Here is a 27,469-nt window from a genome sequence, read left to right as displayed (position 1 = left end):
TTAAGTAAAAGGTTGTTTTTATTTAAATTAGCATAAAAAGCAAAAACAAAAACAAACTAAGAACCATGTATAGTAGGCTACAGTCAACTTCAGAGACATAGATGCATATACTTTGTGAAGTTGAAAATGAGCACTTTATAAAAAATAGATATCTACATTGTAACATAATGAACGTACAGTATGCATTTCCCAAAGTGGCTATGTGGTCTGTACATTTCCCCCAGTGATATAAAAAAAGAAAACCACATGAAAGACAGCAGCACTCATGATCTACATTTCTAAGGATGAATATGTATGTTTTTAGGCCTTAACTGAGTACATAAATAAGCAGAAAATCTAACTAAGTGGCTATAATGTACCTTGCTTTTTGTCTTGACTTTCACTGTCCCTAAAAATGGCCGCCGAATGCAACTTCTTACCATCAAGAACTGAATTTCTTTAGACTGCAATCTCTTTTACTCTGCGCCAAAAGCGTTTACAAACACAACACAGTTTACATAAAGTATGAAATGTAAGATAAATATTCCACAGTGGAATGAGACGGACCGATAGGAGTGTTGATAACATTCAGTCTTTAGAGGAACAATTGGGAAACAGAATGGCATGTTACAAAGTCACACAGCTGAGGGTTTGGAGGAGGCCAGACTGAGGGCACATGCAAGGTGTGTTGTTGACAGCGGATGTAAAGATAAAGCCTGTTTGATTACATATATATATATATATGAGGGAGGGGATGATTGGAGCAGTAGGTAGTCGAGGGGCGTCTTATTATTCAAGTCTTACAGTGTGAAATCTACTCCTGGGCCTCTTTGCCGGTCATCTTGTAGATCTCAGTGGGGCCGTCAACGTGGGTGATGGTGGTAGTCAGCTGGATGTCCTCTCCGCTGTTTGCTCCAACGTCTCCTGCACATAAACAAACAAAGCATTAACGCTCAAATAACCAACAATAGAACATGAAGACAAACATGTTACGAGCAAATATGTTGTTTTAGGGTCCTCGCTGTGCACATTCTTTGTATGCCTGCAGGCAATGATCCACTGAATATTAAGTCCGCTTTACTGAATTTCATTTACATAAATACTTTGAGCTTGTTGAAAACAGAAGTGAACCTAAAGAGCTGATGAAGTAAATCAACATAGAGACTGAAACTTGGAGAGAGAGCGATCCCTCCCATTAGATTGGTTGACGCACTTCAGGGAAAGCTTCCAGCACTTCAGACCCTCTTTCTCTCTCCCCGTGTCACTGACGTCAGGAGATGGATGGATGGTTTTCATTACCTCCCTGCTCTCCACCCCGCCCCCTTTCTTCTTCGCTGTGCCTCTCCTCTCCGTCTGGAAGGAAGCCTGGTGTCCATTAGAATCACCCTCTCGGGCCAAGGAGACCCTGCTTTCCCCTGGGAATCTGGATCCCTCTGAATCACCACCCCCCGACCCCCTCCTCCCGTCCTCCAAACACAAACTTTGGATGAATAGACGGCTCCACAGCCTAGCACAGACACTCAAACCCCATCAGAGCAAAGTGAGCGCAACTGGGACACTGAACAAATTTCACCTAATGATTTAATACAAGGAGTGGGTTTATTTATGTAACACTTAGAAGTTAGTCATGGTCCTTTCTTTTTTTCTGGTTTTCCCTCTGATGTCATCCTGCTGCTCTGCCTCAACTCTCTGGGATTAAAGGAGTTTCCTGATGCACGGATTGTTTATTTGTTGCCTGCAAGCTCAGAGCACTGGGGAAGTGTTTGCACCGCAAGCACAGGAGCTTTACAATAATGGGAGGAGGGCGTTTTTAAGCCCAGGGTGAGGGGGATCCAACAGGAATTCTGGTGCGGGGGATCTTTGAATGGCTACCAGAGCCAGAAAAAGGACCTGCACTATGCAGCTCCCCAGTGGTCACAGCTGGAGACCAATGAAGGCAACTTTGGACACTGGGGCTCCAACCAGAGCTCTTTCTCGGGAGACAATGAAGATAGCGGGGTTATGACCGTGCCTCGAGGTGCAAGAACATTGCAATTCTTCCACAGCGCCGTAACGAAGCTCTACCGTTATGCCGCATTTGGCGTTTAACATTGAACCAAGCAACATCAACGTATAGCTGCTCCAGTGTGTTTTTTTACACAGCTTTCAGGTGTTGCGGAAGCAAATCGTGCGCAAGGTGTAAACAAACAGCTAGTGCTTTCAATACAGACATGCCGCTGTTCCGTCCCGCAGTCTCCGCTGTTTACACAGACGTCGTTTCGCCTCTGTTACACCTCTGTTACTACCTCCGATGGCGGCTCAGAGACAGAACAACTTTCGCTCCACCATTCAGCCTCTGTGCGTTTTACATAGAAGATGAGGCATAACAGAGGCGTAATACTCCCGCCTTGAGCTGGCAGTGTAAAAGAAGCTAATGTTTGAGAGACTATACTAGAACAGCAAACTGCTAGCCATGATAATGGATTACATAAGATTATTAACCACAATCCTACTGCCTTTTTTTAAAAAGAAAATATAAAAAGAACTATTGAGCAAACGAGAGCACTTACAACACACACTCCATCCATCATATTTCATAAGAAAACCAGCAGAAAAGTTTAGTTACCAGTGATGCATTGACCGCTCGACTGCTCGTCTCCGTAACGTTTGTGAGACGGTGCGTACAGGAACATGATGGCGAAGACGTACAGGTTCCACATGCCGTAGATGCCGGTGAAGAAGGCGCTATTCACCTGCACTGTGTGCTCCCCCCAGTGCCAGTGACCCTCATTCACCTTCAGGGAAAAACCCAAAGACAAGCATACTATTATCATATCAGGGAATGACCAGGTGTTTGTATGCTGAGGGACATGAGCCAAATTACTTTTATAGTCACTGTGAAATAGAAAAAAACTTGGTCTTAATTGTGGAGGGTATGACTTCTGGCTTCAGTTTACAGGCTCACCTGACTGATGATGAAGAAGATGACAGTCATGGCAGCACAGGTCAGAGTGACCAGCATGAGGAACTTAAACCTGAAAATCAGACCCTGAAGGGCCATAAAAGGGATTAGTTGGTAAAAAAAACGCACATGGTGTATCAGTTAAATTATTTTACGCCGTCTTATTTTTGGGGGGTGATAAAGAACAATTAAGAACACAAACATAACACTGTCAGATATAAACACACCTCGTAGTGCAGCCGTCTGGCCCTGGACATGGCGGGCAGGGACGTCCTCTTGCCGCTGATGTTGCGGAAGACTTGAAAAACCATGAAGCAGAGGAAGAGGAAGTAAAGGCAGGCACAGATCCCTGCCACTATTATGAAGGCCATCTGAGGTAAGAGCAGTCAAGGAAACAACCAGAGAACACGCTTTTAAAAAAAATGGTTTTATCACTAATAGACTCTAAGGCAGCTAGACTATGAATGGTATGTAGGTTAAGCCTCAAAGGCACGATGGGGACTGTGAATATACTTTACATGGCAGACTGAAAAATGAGTCGAGAACATGAGAGAATGTTTACAAATTTACTTATATAGACAACTTGGTCTATACTTTCTTGTATTAGTACTTTAAATAAGCAACTACTGTATAAATCTGTAAATCACTAACCGCTTTTTATGTGTGTTTTAATATGCGTCTCATTATTTAACCTGCAGTAGTAATAGGAACGGCAGAAACATGTCAGCGGCTAGACTTATAAAGATTTGATGACCCTGGTTAGAGACAGTTTGATTGGCTTCAGTGTCTGAGAGTCTTGGACACGAAGCAAGCGTTTACCTTTATATAGATAGAAAAGAGTGAAAAAACAGGGTGTTTGGAGAGGTATGCGGATGAGTCTTGCATTTCTCAGCCTGGTAAACACACAAAAATGCATCATCTCAAGACCCTGGGCCGTGTTTCACATATGGTATTACTTAATTATTACTCATCCTATTAGTCTAGAGAGCAGCATCCAGCTCGTGCTAAATCAAATCTGAAAAGCTCAGCCTATATGTACCGCAAGGACTGAGACAACAAGAGCAGACCATAAACATGTTTATTGGCTGCTAAAGTGCAAATCCTGCTTTGGCCGTTTACACTCTCAGAAGGGTTTTATGGCCTCCACCCCGTCAGACGAGCTGTTTGCAGACGAGCTGTTTGCATCATTTAGAGGGACACAGTTTGAAAAGGATACAGCCAGCTCAGTTCCTACGTCAGATGCCCAGATGCTGTAGAAAGGGTTTGTCAGCTGGACCCCTCTGGTGATGCAAAGCAAAAACAGACTTATGTTGTTGTATTTACAAAGAGGGGAAACATTCACAGCATGTGGAGAGAAAAAAATTAATAGAAATTGTTCATTATTTTAACAGTAGCACATACTGATATTTATCACTCATGTAAATTGGGTCTATTGTTCTAATGAACCAATAAAAAAACGTTGGTCTCACCTCTCACACATGTCAAAGATAAAGAGGCAGAAGGACCCAAACACGATGGGTCCGACTTGCTTCCAGTAGACTGAGAAACGGTTCCTCTCCGTCTGGTCCTGCGAGAAAAAAAGAACACTGTCTGATAGACGGGATTTACTGTATCATATATGGTACAACATAAGCATTTTTAACAAAAACTGTCTTGATCAAGAGCATACGGTCGCCCAAAAAACAGCACTAGTTATGTTTCCTGGTACACGAGGTGAACGAGTGCACCAGGCATGAAGTGTGAACGGATTTATTATTCATTGAAGGATACAGTTATGATCCTCAAGTGTTAATATTATAAATCATGTCATGTAGTATTATGGGAGGTCACCGAGTGTAAAAGGAGTCGAAAAAAGCTCAAAGGCAATTGGAGGCTCATTGACTGATTGGTAGAGGTTCACAGCTGACTGATGGAATGCAAGTATTTCTGCAGATTTATACATCCTTATCCGAACAACACGCTCCTTTTCATAATTTACAATGTAATTTAATATAACTATAAAGTGGTGATGACTGGGCGGGACTCATTAATTAAACACATGCATATTGGACTAGAGGTCGACCGATAGTGGATTTTTAAAGTCCGATATAATAACGATAGTTTGTACGAGGAAAAAGCCGATAGCCGATTAATCGTCCGATATCTCCCTACCCCACGAAAAAGTTAAAGTTAAATGAACAATCTTTATCTTTATTACATATCCTTACACATAACTGTTGAACTGAAAGTCTATGTCAAATGAATAACAAAATAAAAACAAATCTGGAACAGAACATTAATCTCAAAGAGTAATGAATACCTAAATAAATAAAATAAGTAGTAAAGAAAATATAATCTGCAGATGAACATGTAACTCAATTTGTTGTGCCCACATTGTGCCTTTCCACAGCAAAATAGTCCCATAGAGGGACTGTGTCTCCTCCAGCAGCCACCTAATGTAAGAAACAAGAAACATGCAAATCAATAGCTATTAACTAAATAGGATTTTAAATAGATAATGTGTATATATAACTTTATTATTTAGTTTAATATATTTAATATTTATTTCAATCTACATGAATGATTTAAGTTGCACTTTTTTAATCATTTTTACATTGAAATGATACTGCAGTTGTTTTCTTAAAGTTGCTGGTTTAATAAAACATTTCTGATTAGGTTAAGTTTTACTAAAGTTACCAATGAATAAATTTGGGAGAAAAAAATAGAAACACTAATTCAGCAGACACAGCTCAAGCAGCATCAAAGAAGTTACCATAAGAATCTTAAGCAAAGAAGCAAATGTATCGCCCCTGCGTCAGTCTCTCGCTCTTTCCCTTTAACTTTACCTACACATTGTGGTTCACAACAGTTTGTGTTGACGCCGTGACGTGCTTTACTCCTACAGCAGCCTTATGTAAACGTCGGTTTTTAATAAACCCGTTTTTTGCCACTTTGATAATAAGTCCGGAGAGTATCCTGAAGTGTGATCCACTGGATTACATCGTTGGAAATATGTTGGATTTGTTTACATGTCGATGCGCTCTGTGGCGTATATCAGGCCAGATGCTGCGCGTCCCGTTACATTTATAAATCCCACTCTTATAAACTATTAGTGTTTGTGCACATTACAGGAGTGAGGAGGATCATAAAAAGTGTGATTTCATGTCATGAATGGACAGGTGACGTTACGTGGTTGGATTATTTAGAAGAGAGAACGCCAAATTGGTAAGTAATTTAAGTAACAGTTAAATGATCTATTTTCCTCCCTGCCTGCCTGTCTTGTATCGTGAGAGCTGATATTGTTACGTTATATTCCAGAGATAACTTTTGAGGGGAGAAATAAACTGAAAAGAGTCAGATATAATATGAATCACGGACCACTTGTCAGCTGTTCCCCGGTACGTACCAGTGGCATTTCATGGTTTTCTAACAGTTGTTCAGAGTATCCTCGGGAGTTGCTCACGCAAACTGATGTTTTCAGCAAAAGTGCCCCTCAAATGATCAGATATGATCCCGTTAGTTGTGCTAGGCTTGCACTCACTGCTAGCCAAATTGTAGCGAGCTTGCTAGCTAAACAGAGACAGCAGCATGAGCTCGGCAGAAAAACAGTGAAAGTTAACGATAGTCTAATTCATTAATAATGCAATACTATAAACAACAATCTAACCATGATCATAATTTGTGAATAAAGCTGTGTTATAAAGTTAACTTTAATTCATTATCCCAGGTACCTGCATTACCTGTATGTCACGTATGGAGACTCCATTTAAAAGGCGAATACATGTGATGTACGTCCCCGTCTGAGGCTGCACAGCCATCGGCCACTATCGGAGCCCAGATCCGCCGATGATTATAGTCCTATCGGGGCCGATTAATCGCCCAAAACGATCAATCGGTCGACCTCTGTATCGGACACAGTCCATCTATACTGTACAACGACCCATCAAATTCATGAAGAAGTATCAAGGCCTTAATATCCAGCTGATGAAGCCAATTGTACTTTTTTATGTTAACCTGAATAAGTGAACAGATCCTGAAGCATTGCTTAAAGAGATTCTTGTTTCGCTGAAATCCAGTTCATCTTTTATTATAACAACACCATCAACGTATTCTAGGCGTTAGCACAAAGAGGCTGTTAGTGACATTGCACTTACAAAGAAAGACAGCAGGTCAGCAGGTCAGCCATAAAAGCATCAAACATGTCAAACTCTTAACTGAAAGGGGTCGAGTACAGTACCATGAGGTGCTCCCCGCAGAAGATGATCCAGAAGGAGAGCAGCATAGAGTAGAAGATGCCCTGCCTGATGTCTCCAAAAAGCAGCATCCAGGTCCAGTTGAAGCCAACAGAGAACCACTCCACTGGGATGTTGATGAATGTCATGGAGATACCCAGAGCAAGGATTACCCTGAGGGGGCAACAAACAGTCTTAAAACTACAATTTTAATAAAACGATGCCAATAGTTATATCCATAGCAAAGATAAACTTTGAACATTTTTACACGGGATGGATCAGACCTCCTGTCATGCAGCACAGATATTGACAACAGCCAAGTCTGTCTGGAGTTTTTTGCATGCAAGTGAATTACAAACACACTGCTAAACATTGTTTGTTCTGCCAGAGTAGAAAGTGGATGTGAAGGCAACATTTAAAGTTAACAACGTTCATCCTTCAAAAGTGATATTGTAGTGAAAAAAATGGGAACAAGATGTCAGTTATATGGATGATAGCTGCAGCTCAGCTAGGAGCACCCTCCTGGACATCCTGTGTCCACAAAAGAGCATTGAGGAGACACAGATTTTTGACCTGAAACTCCTTAATAAAACATATTTACTGGTAATATATAACAGGTCTTTTTGTTTTGAAGAAGAGTAGACCTCTGAGGATAGTAAAACTACTGGTAAAAACACGTGTAAATAATGAAGATTGAAGGAATCCTAACCCACTGTCAAGCTGAGCTACCAGAAACAAGCTGAGCAAATGTTAGCAGCAGCTTGGTTAGCAGCCACGCAGACATGCAGTATCCGCCAATACAAAAGAAATACATGTATACATGTTAATGAACTACATTCTGAGGTTTAATTATTGAACTGTCTGGTTGATTTAGGCCTCCATCATTACTCACGAAAAAAAAGCATTATCAAAATACAGTGATAAATATCGACATTGCTCTCTAATAGAAATTAATTTGAACATCATTTTTGTCAAATCGCTAGGCCCTAAATCTTTGCATGTGTTACAATAGATCAATTAATGCCTCCTGATAAACAATTAGTTAATCTTAAAATGAATATCCATACCAACGTAATCCCTTTGTTATTTGCAGTTACTAAATGTAGCATCTGTTAACAGTGTTAAATAAAATGTAAAGGTTTAATTGGCAGGCTTTACACCTGAACCTGTACAACGTCTTTTACACAGACAAAATCAATGTCTTATAGCAAGGCTACATCTGCTGAATCAGGCTCATTAGTTCTCGGGACATTATCGATCAGATTATCCATTCAGCTACAAGCACAGCGTGTCCCCACTGACCCACCTAATTCTACATAATTTACTACACTTCCAAATATCCTCTGTATCACATCCAACCTCCCTCAACCTTGAAACAAAGACACTCAGAGAGAGCTCGTCTTCAAAGTGTCTGCAGCAGGTCCCTGCATGCCGCCAGTAGATGAAAGGATCGTAAATAGAAAGTTAGCAGGGCAAAACAAAGAGTATGACTGAGAGAGGGAGGGAGGAGGAAGAGGCAGCAGATAAAGGTGGCCTAAAAACATGTGGGTGCAAAAGTGTTGCTAACGCTGAGGGCAATGGAAGTAATATAAAGCAGCTTCTGAGCAAATCCACTCCAGACAGCTCGTCAGCGATGTTCTACGGAGCGAGCGGAGTGAAAACACATTTGACTGGTATGTGGGGAATGTGTCCCGAGCAGCATCAACACACATATGAGAGCTGAGGCCGGTGTGTATCTGTGTGGATGTGTGAGAACAGAAAGGAAATCTGTTTAGTTAATGTGTTTAAGGTCCTGAATCGAGCTTTGAGATGGGAGTGCTCGACATGTGATAGCAGGAAAAGCACAGGTGTAACTAATAACATTAACCATGTCTGCATTCCATTAATGTGAGTCCTGTGCCGGCTATTGTGCATGCTAACCCGCTGAAACATCTAATTTAACAGAGTTGTCATTAATGTAAGATTAGAAGGGATGTTGCAGGTTTCATGGATTACATCTGGGTCATTTTTCACATGGAGAGTTCGCACTAACATCCGTCCTCTAAGTCTAAAGGAAGTCTGAGGCTTCCCATCCCGACACCTCTGTGGACTAGCATGACAGGACACTCTGCTAAAGCTTTTACAGCATGAAAAAATCATCCGCTGCCCACAAATAGGGAACGAGTCGTACTTCCTGAAACCCTGCTGGTCATTTGGGAGCAAGAGCCTTGAGCCGGAAAATACAGAGGGAAGGAGAGAGAGTGTGCGCGTGTGTGTGTGTGTGTGTGTGTGTGTGTGTGCGGGCTGGTGTGTATGGCCTGAATGTGTGTGTGCAGCATGTGTCGCTTGAGTGCTAGCTTGCAGATTTTGTAACGTGTTTCACGCTTGGCCAGGCACTTCCTGTGGCGCAGAACGCTGCCTCTTACTGATCTGTCTTCCCAGCACGGCAGGGGGTTAGACAAACACTGGGCTCTGAGCATGGCTTCAGCTTTTCACAGCATGGCATTCAAACTATCTGCTTCAGGCAGAACTACGTGCGTTTGCTGCTCTAACCTTCACAGGGTTTAGTTAAGGAATGAACGCAAATATCTGGTGTTTTGAATACATTTTCAGAGGATAATGGGTCGGGAGGAAGGTCTTCATTTGTTGTTAAATCAGAAGCTAAGAGGCCCTTTTCCACAGATGTGGCTGACGACACCTCTTTCCTCACAGGCATTTACAATTCTGAGCGTGGAAGTCCTCCTTAGACGTCTGATGCAAGTGACCTACTCTGCACAGAGTTAGCTTGCCCTCTTTGTACATTTCATTCATAGTTAATATATACTTTTATACCAGTCGACACACTGAAACCATTTTTTGTAGGTCCTCCTTTAAATAAGCATCATTTACTGCAAATTTAAAACTCTTCGTGCAGGCCTTATTTGTCTTGGGATGATTTTTTTGAGCAGGAATTAGGATGCCAAAAGGTAAGCAGTCTCATAGTAATGGTGGTTACAGCACAACTTCAAACACCACAGGTATACAGATGATGAGGATGCTGCCTTACTTTTCCAGCAGCACAGGAGGTCTGCTCATCATGGTGATCCGTCTCCAGTACCAGATCATGATGATGAGGATGCTGGGTGTGAGGAACGTCTTCATGGCAAACCAGACTTTGGTGAAGCCTCCGTTCTGATGGATGCTCTTGAAGGAGAAAAAAAAAGATACAAGTGTCAACTATTAGTGCTGTGTATTATCTGATTGGCAAGCAAGAGGTAACACAAACACCAAATAACTAAATGGCCAAATCTGTCACTGTGACAGTGGAAAAAGGATGCTTGACTGTGTGGGGCAACATTAACCAGCGCATCAAAACGCTTCAAATATACAGTTATCAATGAAGTGCAAACTTACAACAAGACGGATGTCTTTGATTTCTCCAATCCCCACGTTCACCTTCTTGCGCTCGTTGACAGGCAGGCGGATGTTGAGCAGATAGTACTTATGAGCCACGCTGCCGACCTCCATGAAGGGCAGCAGGTCACACTCATAGTAGCGTCCTTCATTCTCAAAGGTCTGGAAAACACACAGCAACACATCGTATATGGTTGACATAACATTCATCTGAAAACACCTGATACTTTAACTATGGGGGATGAATTCAGTCTTTGGTATTCAGTCTCAGTCTGTGAGTTGAGATATAGACACCATCAGCTGGAGGAACAAGTATCCGCTGGTAATAACAACTTGCCAGGGTGCTTTTAAAGGAGCAGTTCACCCCTGGAAGAAGGTTGAAAATCGGCGAACTGGCCCTTTAAGTTTGATTTTTTTATCACTCCCAATAATACGGCGCTCATCATTGGACACAAGTGGTGTCAGCAAAGTTACAAGTTTGGAGTATTCATAGCTCAAGACACAGAATGAGATCCTTGAAAAAAGACTTTGTAATGTAAATAAAAAAGAACTTCTGAATTAAAAACTGCAAAAAAAGTGAATTCGATTTGGAAATTAAAATTATTATCTGCAACTGAAATGCCATCTTTTAGTAAGGTCATGAACGAGACATACAGGACACTCGACAAATACCACATGATATTATTGTTGTTTCAGGTATTCTTAAGATGCATTATGTTGATGCACAGTGTCATTTCCACACCTTCTTAGTAGTGAAGTTGCAGTTGAGCTTCCTCTGCTCAAAAGAGTGAGCCATCTCCGTCCACTCACTGAGCGTGTCGTCTCTGTAGGCCAGGCCCACGTCAATGGTGGCCAACGCTCCATCCTCTGGAAACAATAATCACAGCACCAATTCACCTTCACATCACTACAAATATTGTGCACTTGTTCAAGCAATTTGAGAGTTCAAGTATGTCAATTAACATCTGCAAATCTCAGTTCTTGTTGTGCAGAGTAATGATATATGCTATAGACAAAATTATAACATCAAAACTGTAAAAACGCACTGAATAAAAGGTTGGTTTTGATTTCAGTGGCACCTCACTGCACATCTCTGCCAGCTGTTATTAACTCAGTTAGGGGATAAAATGAAGTCCTGATGACAGACAGCCGTGGCCTTCTAAGTATCAGACCAGCAAACACTGCTCGCACTGACACCGAGACATCCCCCGACACAATCTGAAAAGCACACTGTTCATATTCAGGAAACACACTAGTGTTTCACATGCTAATGTACTCCAGAGTGGTACAATGTAAAGAAGATGAATTTTTAAAGTCACTGAGCTGTCATGGTAATGTTTTATTCATCAAAGAAGGATTTTCAAACAGGTTTTGGTTGTTCTACTTTTAAACAAACATGTTTTACGAGGTCAGATAATGTGAGTGTTAATATGTGATCCTGTCACCTGGAATGAGTCTGAAACGGTGAGATTGATCGGATTATTTCCCAGCACATGATCATATTCAGTGATTCAGTCAGCTCCTCATGGTGGCCCAAATCTAGGCTACTTCCTACTTGACATGAACTCAAACAAGACCTTGAGCTGGCCTCCAACAGCCCAACCCAGTGATTGCAACAAAAACAACCAGAGCCAAGCTATTAAAGCTGCATCTTTAGATCACATTACAAAGCCAAGTGTTCTCTCCTCCAGCCCTCCAGAGTGCCTCTTGTGCCGTTATGAAACAAGCTGGAGTGAAGAGAAAGAAACCCAGTGGCCTGTGCTGCGAGAAAGGGAAAAAAAAGCAGAGGAGGGGGAGAGTGAACCAGATGAGAACTGGCAGCAGACTGTCTCTGCAGTGCCCTCCACTCTGCCATTGGTCGAGCCAGACACCCTTGAATGTCGGCTCACTTCATGCAAACATTCCTGTCAAGTCCAGCGGCCATCGCCCAGAGACTAAGCCTCCTCAACAGCTGTGTTATTGCTGGGTCCAGGCCAAGGGGTGCCTAGTGCCGGGGTGGAGCAGGGTAGGTGGGTGGAGCGCTTAATAAGGGTGAAGCTCTTCTCTGGGAGGCACATTTTTCCACAGATAAGGTAGTCAAGGAAGAGGAGGCCTGGTGATCATTTGTTATAGAGCTGCAGAACAGAATCCTCCAACCTCTGGCAGAGTGTGAGCTGGACAGGGTGGAGACAGACCAGCAGACGCCCTCATTTTTTAAATGAAGGAAAATCTGGCTCCATTGTTTTTGTGGTTTGAGTTTGGCAATATAAAAAATCTGAATCCATGTCTGCTAAGTTCAAGAGTCTGTTAAAAAATGATGTCGGATCTTTTAAGGTTTGATTGTCAAGATAATAACAGTTGTAATGTGCAGTATTTCTCAACAAATGAAACAAAAAACTAGTTTGACCAAACAAATTAAAGCAAAATCACCTCCATTGTGTTCTTTCTTTTAATAGAGATGTTAGGGTAAGGGTTAGGGCTAACCCTCTGATAGACTGAGGTAAACAAATTTGTTTTTCACTAAATTAAACAGAACAGAAAAAATACTTCTGAAAAAACACAATTATTTATCCTACCTTTAGCATGCTTCATAAGGAGAGCTTAAAAGGGTTTGTTATTACACTACTGTATGCAATTTAAAATGTTAAAAACAAGTGAAAAGTAGGGCTGCAACTAACGACCATTTTGATAGTCGACTAGTCATCGAATATTGAAAGGATTAGTTGGCTAGTCAGATAATTAATTGCACAGTTAATTAATGGCTCTTGTTTAGCTATCAACTTTAAATTTCAGTTGGAGGTTCTTTAAAGCATGTGCAAACTACCAACACAAACAATAAATATGAGTTCTTCATTCAAAAATATGAATTTTAATAAACTTTGTGGCTGATTTGGCTACATTTGGAAAAGATGAAACAGTAAATGAGAGAACAATCACACAGCGTGGCTGAAACTTTGGACTGTTGAGTTAAATGACCCAGTTGTTGTTTGAAAGAAAGATGCATCTGGTTCTGTCCAGAGCACTACAGTGTTACATTAATGTTAAAAAACTAATACAACTCTATAGATAGCTAACGTTAGCTAGCTGAGAATCTAATTCTCCTATCTGTGCGAGTCTGCATCATCCACAAGTTCAACATGCCGTCTCTTCAAATGCTCACGCACTACCGACGTGCTCCTGTGATAAGCAAGGTCCGCTTTAGAAATGTAGCAGGTGATCTTTTTCTTTGCAGCGTTGAGGGTGAAAGCTTCCCAGACTTTAGAAGTTTTAGGACGCGATAGTGTTGCATCGGCTGCCGCTGTATTGTTAACCTGTTGCTTCCTGGTTGCTGTTTTGCATGAGCAACTCTTAGCAGAGACAGTAAGGATGCGAGATGGCTCACCCCTCAGGAAACTCGGCTCCAGAAAGCGATGTTATATCCAGAGCATGAAAAAAAACACGTGATGACGTAACCGACTATTAGACAATTAAATTCGTTGGCAACGAATTTCGTCATCGATTTTTGCCAACAATGTCGACTAATCGTTGCACCCCTAGTGAGAAGTGTCACATTGAAAATTAAATCCCATTAAAATCCTGCTATCTTTCGTTGTGTCCTTTAGGGGCGGGAATCGCAGGGTAACTCACGATGCGATATGTGGCCCACGATAATGATAATATCGCGATACAGCAATTCTGCGATAATTGATATATTTCAATATTGATATCTGATTAACTGAAGAATCCTATTAACTGAAGAACACAAAATGCCCATAAAAAGGTAAAGTGAAAGATTAATGTATTTATTTACTGTAATTTGGTGTCAGTTTCATTTGACACAAAATGAGACGAAACAATGTACGCGTCTTCAGTCTGTAAATTAAATTACAGAACTGTTGACTAACTGTAAAAACAAATTAGACTTTGAATTTGGATTAATGTCAAAAGCGCCACCATGAGGAGTCATGAAGTAGTGACGTAGTGAGTCAAAATGGCAGGGAAATCTCTTTAGAGCGCCGTATATGTGTACATTAAAATATTGATATTTGGCGCCAGCATATAGATAACTATACTGTATTGCACGAGTCAGGACGACGATATATAGCCGTCTTTATATTTTGTCCCACCCCTAGTATCCCTGTTGTAGCAAAATGTGTCACCTGGTTCCGACCACATCTAGCAATTTACCTTTTCCTTTAATATTCTTATTCTTACTATACGACTTCCTAAAGCCATAGGTACGCTTGAAACAAGCTAGTAAGCACATTTTAGCAGGGTCTTCTTCTAGAACAGCTTCTTGTCCCAGGAAAATACAGAAAATGCATCAAGAAATGTTTCAGATTTGTTGGAAAACCAAGAGATGTAAAGAAACCCCACTTCTGCACCACATGCTGGTTGCTACTGCAAACAGCATTCACAGTAGTCAGCTGCCTCTACATCTCAAAGCTACCTCATGCAGCTCAGAAAGATCAAAATGAGTCTGAAGCATCTGGCAGAGAAATCTACCAGTCTGTGGTCGGGGCTGATTCACTGTCTGGCAGCCAGGCAGTAAACAACCCACAGCCCCTGAACACATCCTGCAGAGGCAAGACTGAGCAGGCAAATGATGCTGATGAGTAGTCCGACATTGCTACACTTCTGTTTAGACAAGCTAGACCAGAAAGGCTGTGTCATTAAAAATCACACCACAAACTTTTGTTCCCTACACCGTGACACTTACCATCATTTTTTCTGTTTATCACAAATCGGCCAAAAGGTGGATCTCTATGAAGTCTGGTCTCTGCTGAAGAAGGCCTCTAAAACTTGTATGGAAGCTCAGTGGACATTAACATGCAAAGCTTTACATTCTAAGCTGTGAAGCAAAAGGGAGTCAAGACGTCTATCCCATGCTTTCCTGGTCTTCCAGTCACTTATGAGACTCTCATCATCCTTTTTAATCCCTTCTTTCAGGATCCCGAGCACCCTGCCAGGATACCAAACCTGCTCTTCTTCTAGACACCAGTTTTCTCGCTCCTCCTCCCCCCTTTCCTCTCAGCCAAGCACTAAGATGATGCGTCCGTCTACCCAATGATACTGCACAACACTGCTGTTTGACACTTTGAAACGGGTTACAGTGAAAGTTGCAGGAGGGTTCTCATCACAATAATAATAGAACCCTGGGACAAAATCAAGACTAAAATTTGTTTGCTAATCAGGCTCCAGGGGTTAGAGCAAAAATATTGGTATGACAGATTTTAGACTGTATTGTCCCTAAACTTTAAGACTGACTGAATGTGAGAAGGTTAGAACTGTTTGTTGACAACATTTCAAGCATCTTAAAGCGGTTTCTGCCCTGTAAAAATAGAGGGCAGAAACCAACCAATCAATTCGGAAATTTCAGTTACACAGACCTGTCTGCTGCCTTCTTCTGAAGTCTTTATTATTTGCTAGGGATGCACAAGATTTTTTGGCGATATGCCGATATTTTCCAACCCTTTTTGCCGATTGCGATACCAATATATTAGGCACATTTTTTCCCCACCTAATTGCAGAGAACATCAAGTCTCCCCTGCAGTGGAATTGATATCATGCGTACTCTTATTGTAGTGGTCCACTGGCAGATGCAGAAATAACATTATACAGTGCTTTTTAACATGTACACATTCACTGGGCAATATAAGAAAACTATTTAAACTTAGGTTACTTACAAAATACCATATTTATTTGTATTATGTAACAAGCCATAATCTGCAGATATCAATAACATGCCCATTATATTAAGCATCCCTATTACTTGCTTATAATTTATGAGGCATGACACAATTGTTGTTACAAATTGAATTGATTGAGAGATATAGAAATGATATAGAGATATTGAGATAGAAATGATATTGAGAGAGAGAGTGAGAGACAGAGAGAGACAGATAGATAGATAGATAGATAGATAGATAGATAGATAGATGCACCCAAAGTGGGGAATTGGAGTTTGTTGAAATGTAATGAAATCCACTAAACTTGGATGATCTCATATCCAAAGTATGTAAAACATTTGGTTACATTTCATTGCTCAGAGGCGTCCAACAAAGAACAGGTCTGAATTACCTCTCCCCTCTTTATAAACCTGCATTGAGGGCGTCTGACAAACATGTCTACAAACCCCCCCAAGGGTCTCTGCCGCTAAAGAGACCAAACAGCAGGACATCCATCATTGTTTGCTGCCTTTCAGTGCAACAGGATTCCAATCTACTGAGAAAGGGACACATTTCTGTGGATTCCTCAAGCGTTAACTCTGATAGACTGAAATCTGAATACAAGAGAACGTCCTACCAGGACATCTAGCAGGGAAGGAAACATAAGAAACATGTGAATGAGTATAAATGGTAAATCTGGAATGTGTCTGCACTTGAATTAATGGTGGGAGTGATTGGAGGTGACAATGGGTGTGAATATTTCAGAGGCTAGCCTGGTCACAGTAAGCCTCTGCGAATATTTGTCTCCAGATTGTGAAGAAATAGCAGGCGTAGTTACACTTTCTTCCCTCTCCTACATCATAAAGCTGTGCCCTGGAAGTGAAGCATGAGTGTGTTGTCTTCACCCCTTGAAACCCATAAGAAAATTTTGGTTCTCACCTATCTGGTTGTACATCTTAAATGCGATGTCAAACTGCAGGATGACCAGCATAAACTGGAACCAGGGGGTCATCTCTTTGTTATTCATAGGCATGTGGACAGCAAACACGATATTGTTTGCCTCGATCTTCTTGGCCATGGCCTCGTCGAAGGTCCGGATCTTGTCGCATCGGTTAGGACCCCAGGGCATGAACCATTTTGTTTCCTCTCTGTTCTTGACTGTGTCTACACACTTGGTGGCCAGGTAGTGGACCGCTGTGGTGGGGCTGGGAGCTGGTGAAACAAAGTGGGAGAGAGGTTAGACCAGGTTTCAAATTGAAATACTCCAAGAAAGTGTTTTTAAAAAGGTCCTGCCAAGCTTAATTTCGCCTTAAACTAATAGATCGCACAAAAAGTTTGAGTACAAAATGAATAGATAACACTTGAGCACACTGGATTAAACTGTGTATGGACAATATTACAGAGGAACTGGTTGGATTTGAGAGAAAAAAAATCTAGTCCAAACACTAAGGCAATTACTTTTAATACTGTTTAGAAATGCCTGGTAGCCGAGCTCTCTCTCTCTTTTGAAGTGACGGGAAGGGAAAATTCCCGAAAGCTCTCAGGCACCAATTACACTGTTTGCTCTTTGAAATTCATGAGCCTGACAAGACCAGTGTTACTCATGGGAGTTTAGTAGAGCTCAGGAAGAGATCCATCGTTATCATGCGGACACAAAAGCTTTGGTCTCCTGTTGTAAAAGCTGAAGGACTGATGTGAACGACATCCGAGAGGTCGGAGAGTCGAGGTGTACCTCAAGGCACAAAGCTAAACCCACAGGTCTTTTTTGAGCATCATCTAGCAGAGATGACGTCAGATATTTTGTTGATCCTGTTAGATTGGCTCTGAGCTGGGATTTCCCCTTTTTTATTATCAGGTACAACAAACATGATGTCAAGTCGTTTTACGGGTAAAGCTACCTGTAATATAAAACCTACACTGCTTTCAAAGAGAATTCAAACCACTTAACTTTCATACAGTCGCAATTCACAGCCCATTCAGTAAGATTTAGAACAGACATACACTACTCCTTATATAGCTGATATTCTCACTACTTTGCTGGTGGTAGTGCCTAACAAAAAATTATTATATTATACTTTTATGTGCAAGTTCATCAAAATTAGACTACTCTAAGCGACAGGAAAAAAAACAGTCAATTAATAGGTTAGCTTTTCAAAAGAACATTTATCTGCAACTATATTGACAATAAATAAATGATTTATAGTGAACAATAGCTGTTTGTCTTTGTTAGATATGAAAGTAAATAAGATCAAACAACAAAACAACCACCAGATGAATTGATAATGAAGTAATAGTTAGTTGCACACATTGATGAAAGTAATTGATAATTTAAAAACTGCTGAAAGTCCATACAAGCAGATTAGGCTACATAAAAATGGAAATTGAAAGTATGGATGCATCCCAGAAGTGGTCACCTAATCTCACATAACCAAGGAAGCAAGCCAGGAGGAGAGAGATGTTACTGCAGACAAGTGCAGATTTTTAAATGAACCTTTATCATAGAGGCTAAACCACTCTGAGCTACCTTCGAAACAAGTGGAAAGACCTGAAGATAAATGTGCAGATGTTTGCAGTTTGTTTGAGCAAATCACTGGGAAAGAACAGGAAAAATACTTGAGGCCTGAATGTGCCATGTTGTTTGTGATTGATCTAGAGAGACTCTATAAGCTGTAATTACTGTTGAGATTGCCTGTTGGGAAGTACTGACTCATAGGGGTGAACATGAAAGCCCAGAGTTTTCAGATTCAGATTAGGGACATATCTTAGAACACAAATGTAATCACTGTCAAAAGCTGCTTTTTGGAAACTCACACTCCTGATGAGTAATACTTTTAGATTGGATTTTCCCATAACTGCAAGAAAACAGTAAGAGTAAGCAAACACTAAAGAAAGGATCAGAACTGTGTCCTTGTTAGCTATCTGAACATCTAATCATATCTGTTCACTCATAACAGAGCACTGGGTAGATATTTTACACGTCTATTGGCCAACAGACTCCACATCTCATATAACTCAGCCAGTCCATCAAGGAACCTTAACTGTGCAAGTGTGTTAACAACTCTGTAAAATAAGAGTCATATGGGTCAGTTTGGAATTTCATTTCTCCCAAAGTTTTGTTCTATTTGGCGGCACCTAATCATGATAAAAAGCAATGACGGGCACATACGTCCCAGATAACCAGACATCTACCTCTGGCTCCCTTTGTTACGGTTGTAACTCTTGATTTTCCTGGCTGACAGTCGCTTTACTTTTCAGACTTTTTGCCTTCGACCGAGCATTGAGTTTGTTTCTTTTTCTTTGGATTTTCACTTATTTTTGAAGTTGTATCTGTAGTCATCTATCTTTTGTTTGTTAACATAGTAGATTACCGTTTACTCGCAACACTTGCAGAGACCAGAAAAGCAGCCGCTTAGCTCCACCTACCCTCTCTGGCAGACCAACCACTGCTGGGTGATGGAAAACGCGTCACTAACTTTGATTGTTTCCGCAAATGTCGCCACAGACACCCAGTCCATAATAATACTATATACTGGAAATGCAAAGGCTTTCATCAGTGGGCCATAGGCTCAATCACCATTGAGTTACCTCATTCGGAGATAGATAGAGACTTAACAGACATTAATTTACATGAAAATCTTCAAGGTTATATATTTGAGGTTCATAAAAATGATAACCGTTAATTATAAAAAACAAAAGGCGACACATCTTGAAGAACGTACATAGCCAGGACCTGTCTACCTGACTGTGTTACACATTAGCGCAACAGTGTGTTCATCGGTTTACAAGAGCTAGCATGAATGACTAATGGCAGGAAGAGTGATCATATTAGCCCAAACTGTTTTATGTAGAGCACTGTGCATTCACATCTGTATCCAAACACTTGACCCCTCTGATGAAGCTCTGAATACATGGACCATGCATCCACACCATTGTAGCACCAGCTAGGAGTCAGTTACCCTCCAATTAATTGGTGTCAAGTGGTAGTGACATGTTAGCCAGCACAATGGCGGTGGGAGGAGAGAAGAATGAGGAGAACTGAGTTGATAAAGACCTCATGGTGAAAAATGCAGGACTTCTGCTATTTGGAAGTATTTTGTATTCAAGAGAGAGAACTTGTCACAAACACAGGCGCTGTGTAACGCATGCTGAGAAGCAGTGACATTGGTCGTGTAAGTTATAGCTAATACGTTCATTTCAATATTTCTTTATCACTCTTCATATCATCATCACAATATTAATGTTATAAAACATTGCATATTTTCTTCATATTGTGCATGCCTGGTGGGAAGTAATTAACTGCAATTCAGGTTGGATATCAAATCTGGTCAAACATTTAACAGATGTGACACTGGCGCTGATTAGTCAGCGTTTGTAGCACCTAGCTACCACTTCCAGTAAAGCCAGGGACAGCTAGCCACATCATATTTTCTTGATTGCATAAAAGGGAATTTCATCATTGAGGAAACTGAGGAAAGTCCGAAAGCGGGAGCAGAATTATGTTTATTGGTTGAAGAAGGTAGTGTGCACTGAAAGCTTTGCTTTACTTTACTTTACTTCACTTCTGGCATTTTGTACCCACTGCTGCCCAGAGGGACTTTTATGTAGCTTGAACATTACTCCAATGACTGATATCAGGTTTCCTTTAAAAAAAAGATTTACAACAAATAACTCAAAATGTTAGACCACAAATGGTTCAACTCCAACTTGCCATGCCATGGAATATGTGAGACTGCCAGTCATGATAGTTCTTTAAGCTGACAATTATCCATTTAACGTTTGTTCACATGGGAAAATACAACATTTTCTTCTACTTATTATTGACAAATGTCATCTTTTCCTTGGTTAACATAAACACTAATATGTTTGCACAGACAAAAAGCTCAACATTGCCACAATCTCAACTCAGTTACTACAAATTTGGCTGAAGCAATTGAGCATGTCTGATAAAGGTTTGAAAGGAGTTGTGTAGTTTTCCTTACTGAGTTAAGTTAAGGTTTAAAATAGCTGTTTTTTATCCATAGAGTTGAACCCGTTTTCCAAAGATTCTTTTTTTTTTGGCCTTTCATGCCTTTACAGAGAGAGGACAGTGGACTATAGCCTCTTTACATGGACGCCGATTTAACCGCTGAGCTAGACCAGCGCCATTGAACCCTTTCTCTAACCAGAGAATCAAAGGATACAGAATAGATAAGCAGAATTTGAATTTCTCCAATTAGATCTGAAATGATAAAACTCATGCGATACTGAACCCTACAAACCTATGAGGAGTAGGCAACACTTTTAGATTGGATATTTTGTTGTTTCCAAATGTGTTTCCTTCATAACTGCATGAAAACTGTAAAAGTAACCCAGAAAAGATCTGAACATCTAATCATATCAGTTCCCTCGCAACACAGCGTTATATGGTGCACACTTTACACACCCTCATAAAACTCAAAGCAGGCTATCTTCAAGGAACCTTAAACTGTGTTAGTGTGTTAACAGCTGTTGGGAAGTACTGACTCATAGGGGTGAACATGAAAGCCCAGAGTTTTCAGATTCAGATTAGGGACATATCTTAGAACACAAATGTAATCACTGTCAAAAGCTGCTTTTTGGAAACTCACACTCCTGATGAGTAATACTTTTAGATTGGATTTTCCCATAACTGCAAGAAAACAGTAAGAGTAAGCAAACACTAAAGAAAGGATCAGAACTGTGTCCTTGTTAGCTATCTGAACATCTAATCATATCTGTTCACTCATAACAGAGCTCTGAGGGTAGATATTTTACACGTCTATTGGCCAACAGACTCCACATCTCATATAACTCAGCCAGTCCATCAAGGAACCTTAACTGTGCAAGTGTGTTAACAACTCTGTAAAATAAGAGTCATATGGGTCAGTTTGGAATTTCATTTCTCCCAAAGTTTTGTTCTATTTGGCGGCACCTAATCATGATAAAAAGCAATGACGGGCACATACGTCCCAGATAACCAGACATCTACCTCTGGCTCCCTTTGTTACGGTTGTAACTCTTGATTTTCCTGGCTGACAGTCGCTTTACTTTTCAGACTTTTTGCCTTCGACCGAGCATTGAGTTTGTTTCTTTTTCTTTGGATTTTCACTTATTTTTGAAGTTGTATCTGTAGTCATCTATCTTTTCTTTGTTAACATAGTAGATTACCGTTTACTCGCAACACTTGCTGAGACTGGAAAAGCAGCCGCTTAGCTCCGCCTACCCTCTCTGGCAGACCAACCACTGCTGGGTGATGGAAAACGCATCACTAACTTTGATTGTTTCCGCAAATGTCGCCACAGACACCCAGTCCATAATAATACTATATACTGGAAATGCAAAGGCTTTCATCAGTGGGCCATAGGCTCAATCACCATTGAGTTACCTCATTCGGAGATAGATAGAGACTTAACAGACATTAATTTACATGAAAATCTTCAAGGTTATATATTTGAGGTTCATAAAAATGATAACCGTTAATTATAAAAAACAAAAGGCGACACATCTTGAAGAACGTACATAGCCAGGACCTGTCTACCTGACTGTGTTACACATTAGCGCAACAGTGTGTTCATCGGTTTACAAGAGCTAGCATGAATGACTAATGGCAGGAAGAGTGATCATATTAGCCCAAACTGTTTTATGTAGAGCACTGTGCATTCACATCTGTATCCAAACATTTGACCCCTCTGATGAAGCTCTGAATACATGGACCATGCATCCACACCATTGTAGCACCAGCTAGGAGTCAGTTACCCTCCAATTAATTGGTGTCAAGTGGTAGTGACATGTTAGCCAGCACAATGGCGGTGGGAGGAGAGAAGAATGAGGAGAACTGAGTTGATAAAGACCTCATGGTGAAAAACGCAGGACTTCTGCTATTTGGAAGTATTTTGTATTCAAGAGAGAGAACTTGTCACAAACACAGGCGCTGTGTAACGCATGCTGAGAAGCAGTGACATTGGTCGTGTAAGTTATAGCTAATACGTTCATTTCAATATTTCTTTATCACTCTTCATATCATCATCACAATATTAATGTTATAAAACATTGCATATTTTCTTCATATTGTGCATGCCTGGTGGGAAGTAATTAACTGCAATTCAGGTTGGATATCAAATCTGGTCAAACATTTAACAGATGTGACACTGGCGCTGATTAGTCAGCGTTTGTAGCACCTAGCTACCACTTCCAGTAAAGCCAGGGACAGCTAGCCACGTCATATTTTCTTGATTGCATAAAAGGGAATTTCATCATTGAGGAAACTGAGGAAAGTCCGAAAGCGGGAGCAGAATTATGTTTATTGGTTGAAGAAGGTAGTGTGCACTGAAAGCTTTGCTTTACTTTACTTTACTTCACTTCTGGCATTTTGTACCCACTGCTGCCCAGAGGGACTTTTATGTAGCTTGAACATTACTCCAATGACTGATATCAGGTTTCCTTTAAAAAAAAGATTTACAACAAATAACTCAAAATGTTAGACCACAAATGGTTCAACTCCAACTTGCCATGCCATGGAATATGTGAGACTGCCAGTCATGATAGTTCTTTAAGCTGACAATTATCCATTTAACGTTTGTTCACATGGGAAAATACAACATTTTCTTCTACTTATTATTGACAAATGTCATCTTTTCCTTGGTTAACATAAACACTAATATGTTTGCACAGACAAAAAGCTCAACATTGCCACAATCTCAACTCAGTTACTACAAATTTGGCTGAAGCAATTGAGCATGTCTGATAAAGGTTTGAAAGGAGTTGTGTAGTTTTCCTTACTGAGTTAAGTTAAGGTTTAAAATAGCTGTTTTTTATCCATAGAGTTGAACCCGTTTTCCAAAGATTCTTTTTTTTTTGGCCTTTCATGCCTTTACAGAGAGAGGACAGTGGACTATAGCCTCTTTACATGGACGCCGATTTAACCGCTGAGCTAGACCAGCGCCATTGAACCCTTTCTCTAACCAGAGAATCAAAGAATACAGAATAGATACGCAGAATTTGAATTTCTCCAGTTAGATCTGAAATGATAAAACTCATGCGATACTGAACCCTACAAACCTATGAGGAGTAGGCAACACTTTTAGATTGGATATTTTGTTGTTTCCAAATGTGTTTCCTTCATAACTGCATGAAAACTGTAAAAGTAACCCAGAAAAGATCTGAACATCTAATCATATCAGTTCCCTCACAACACAGCGTTATATGGTGCACACTTTACACACCCTCATAAAACTCAAAGCAGGCTATCTTCAAGGAACCTTAAACTGTGTTAGTGTGTTAACAGCTGTGTAACAATAAGAAAAAAGCACACAGCAACAAAGAAGACACAGCAAAATGAATTAAACCCAGTTATGTGGAACCCCTTGGTGTTCAATTACATAGTGACCCTGTGAGTCCATCCAGACACCAGCTCCTCAGGTCTCCATCGCAGTGTGTCCACAATAATGGCCGTCCCCCTCAGCCTGCTGACCCCATGCCGTGTCCCCGGGCTTGTGGGGAAACAAGGGGAGAAAAATCCCTTTCTACTCAATTACCCCTGCCGCCCTCGGCCACAGAGCAAACACAAAGGAATCTGGCTTCATTAAAACTATCTCAGCCAGGAACGAAACCAAACCAGCTAATTTATCACCACCGGCCATGTAGTGAGTGAGAGGGACTGCGGGGACACAGAGAGAGGCACCCTGGTGGATGGTTTCCAGATTCAGCCCAAAGGAAAGACATGCATCTTTCACATGGACACAATTTCTATCAACTGTGTGTGTGTGTCTGTGAGTGTGTGGGTGGATTTGAAGAAACTTGACAGCAACTCCAATACAGTCCTCAAGGCAGTGTGCAACTTTGACAGCTGTGTGCACCACTGTCTGTCTTAATGCAAATTAAACTAGGGAAAGAGGGGAGTAGGAAACATGAATGCTGTGCCCGCCAGGCGATGGGGATTTGGGGAGAAGGAGAGGAAGGAAGAGGAAGGAGTGAGAGAAAGGTAGAGATGCTGCCTGGGGCCCCACACAGCAGACAGACATTATATATGAGAGGTGGGGGTGAGGAAGAGGAGGAGGAGACGGAGGTAGAGGGAGAGAAAAGAAGGGGGAAGAACATTCGAGTTTGCTTCGAAGAAGTGAAAAAACACAAAAAGGTTGAACGTATTACAAGAGAACAGTGTTGAAAATGGGATAATAACCCCCAAAGTATGGTGTCCTTAGTTATTTTTAGCAGAGGAAAATGGAGCCAACGGTTGTGGCATGCAGGCAGCAAACACCTTGATACAAAGCAGTGATTTAGCTGAGGTGCACCTCGGCAGCTTTGGTGTCAAAGTGACTCTTTTTAAAAGCACCGCATTGTTAATACACGACTCGGTCAAGCAAAGGTAGTTGAATGCAGCTAAAAGTTAGCGTTAACCGTCTTTTCTTTCTTTTTAAAACACTGATTTACGCGTGCAAGGAGACATGTAACTAAGAGTCCAAGTACAAACTTTGTGCTTTAACCGTTTAAAGACGTTAACGTTAGGATTTCAACAGGCACGCGCGCACAAAGACAAACGTTAGCCAAACAGAGGATAAAAGTGAGGGATAACTTACCAATTAAACCGCCGACCATGAAGGCAAACGCCTGGAACAAAAGCAGAATAACTCCCACTATCACCAACTTTTTGGTGCTCATATTTTCAATAATAGCCCCCGCCATTGCGAAGGAAAGGTTAGGGCAAAAAATATCACACCGAGCGAGAAACAATCAGAAATGTGGTGGAAAGGAGACAAAAACGTTGCATCAACGGCAAGTAGGAAGGCAAGCTGGGCCCCCTCCACCGCTCTGCTCCTGCCTTTCAACTTCGAAGGAGGAAAGAAAAAAAAACAGGAATCACATGACCGAATAGCTCTCAGCTTTATTCCCGAACAGCCAACACCAGAAGGATCTGTGGAGCGCCACCGCATTGCAATAGAGGCTGGTAATGCAGGTTACCGTGCCACTGAATGCCTGTAATAGCGCCCCTGTTGAGCGGGTATCTGCAGCCTGGGGGCTATTTAAAGGAAGGTTTTAGAGGTCTCTTCTCAATAACTGTCAACACATTGTACTTCAAATTCTATTTTTGATTTACATCAACCATAGATATGCCACTCGATGGTTGTGCCATCAAACTTAGGTTTTTTTCTCCTTTATTTCGCAGTTTTTGCTTGAGATAGCCTACACGTGTACCTAATGTTTTAAACTGAATAACTTATTAAATGGGACTTCTGAAGAATGAGAGGGTGGAAGAACTACATTCAAATTGTGCTCATAAAAGAAACTATGCCTTTTGTAACAAACTTAAAAGTGTATATTCTTTCATAATTATTAATATATTTATGTGTAGCCTATATCACTTTATTGTTAACGCTGATAAAGGTAAATCTTATTTTCTATCACATCCATCTTTTTTATTGTTTATTTGTGTTCTTAATTTTGATTTTGCCTTCGAATTGTGATGGAGAAGGAGTATACCGTTACTGAAAAAAGGAAATACTTTGGTAAAGTCAAGTATTGTAACTTGTGCTTGAGTAATTGTATTTTGTTACTTTCCACCACGTATGGTTTAATATGTTATTAGGACTTAAGTTTTGATTTTATGAGCACATGCAAAAAGTATTAATATAACTATTCTTGGATTTTGACAAAGCAGTCTCACCACAAGGTCCATTTAATCACATTATATTATCCTCATCAGAAAATTGATCAGCAAATGGCCCTCTTGTCATGGATTGGTAGATGTTCACATATTTTTTTCTTACCATTGTAAAGATTTCTTGGCCACGTGGGTTCAAAAGCTGAGTATCAACATTAACCTACTCTTGACCTGGGGGCGAAAAGCAGTTGATGAAACAATCTCTGCTCAAGTTGCATTTAGTGTTTGCTTTGGAGCTTTGAAACATATGGCATGAGCAGGATGAGTTTTCCTAGTTGTCACTGAGCAGCACGTGCACTTCATGTTGGAAAAAGCTGAATTAATCTTACCCCAGAATATTGTGATATAACGGCACGTTTACATGGATGTTGTCATACTGTATGTACTTAAGTGGTCTTCATGGTCCTTTTAACTGGTTTTCATCCCACATTTATTTTGTGTTCTGTGACCTAAATTCTTTTGAAGTATTCTAATGTTTCAGACAAACTTTTTATTTAACATAAGATCATTAAAAAGCCCATTTAGTCATTCTTAAATTAGTCACAGGAGGGGATCAGCTGATGTGCTATCCACTAAGTCTGCACTTATTTAGAAGCTAAATAACACAGTGCTTAATGTCTGAATTCACAGTATCATTGCAGGATAGACATTTCCGGGCTGTAAATCTGGCTGCTGTTTCTTCTCT

The 27,469-nt window shown here is 40.8% G+C and overlaps 1 protein-coding gene across 1 annotated transcript; it reads right to left on the bottom strand.

Moving 5' to 3' along the window:
- Positions 1-25,922, bottom strand: wls (Wnt ligand secretion mediator). The gene is made up of 12 exons (XM_069685504.1): positions 25,703-25,922; positions 17,070-17,342; positions 11,246-11,370; positions 10,504-10,665; positions 10,157-10,293; positions 7,137-7,305; positions 4,390-4,487; positions 4,137-4,200; positions 3,148-3,291; positions 2,924-3,007; positions 2,585-2,753; positions 1-903 (listed from the first exon to the last, which is right to left on the bottom strand). The coding sequence occupies exons 1-12, from the start codon at positions 25,806-25,808 to the stop codon at positions 794-796; spliced, it is 1,641 nt and encodes a 546-aa protein (XP_069541605.1). The 5' UTR covers positions 25,809-25,922; the 3' UTR covers positions 1-793.
- Positions 25,923-27,469: the final 1,547 nt, after the last annotated feature.

This window comes from Semicossyphus pulcher, unplaced genomic scaffold, assembly GCF_022749685.1.
Source record: "Semicossyphus pulcher isolate SPU_LCO1_2020_fin unplaced genomic scaffold, fSemPul1.0.p SCAF_7, whole genome shotgun sequence".
Lineage (NCBI taxonomy): Eukaryota > Metazoa > Chordata > Actinopteri > Labriformes > Labridae > Semicossyphus > Semicossyphus pulcher.
Note: the sequence above shows the minus strand (reverse complement) of the source record. Positions and strands in the feature narration are given on the sequence as shown.

Coding starts and splice junctions, on each gene's coding strand:
- wls (XM_069685504.1), bottom strand. CDS start 25,808: ATGGCGGGGGCTATTATTGAAAATATGAGCACCAAAAAGTTGGTGATA. Junction 10,666..11,245: donor GCAACTTCACTACTAAGAAG/GTGTGGAAATGA, acceptor TGTGTTTTCCAG/ACCTTTGAGAATGAAGGACG. Junction 904..2,584: donor GAGCGGTCAATGCATCACTG/GTAACTAAACTT, acceptor GTTTATGTGCAG/GAGACGTTGGAGCAAACAGC.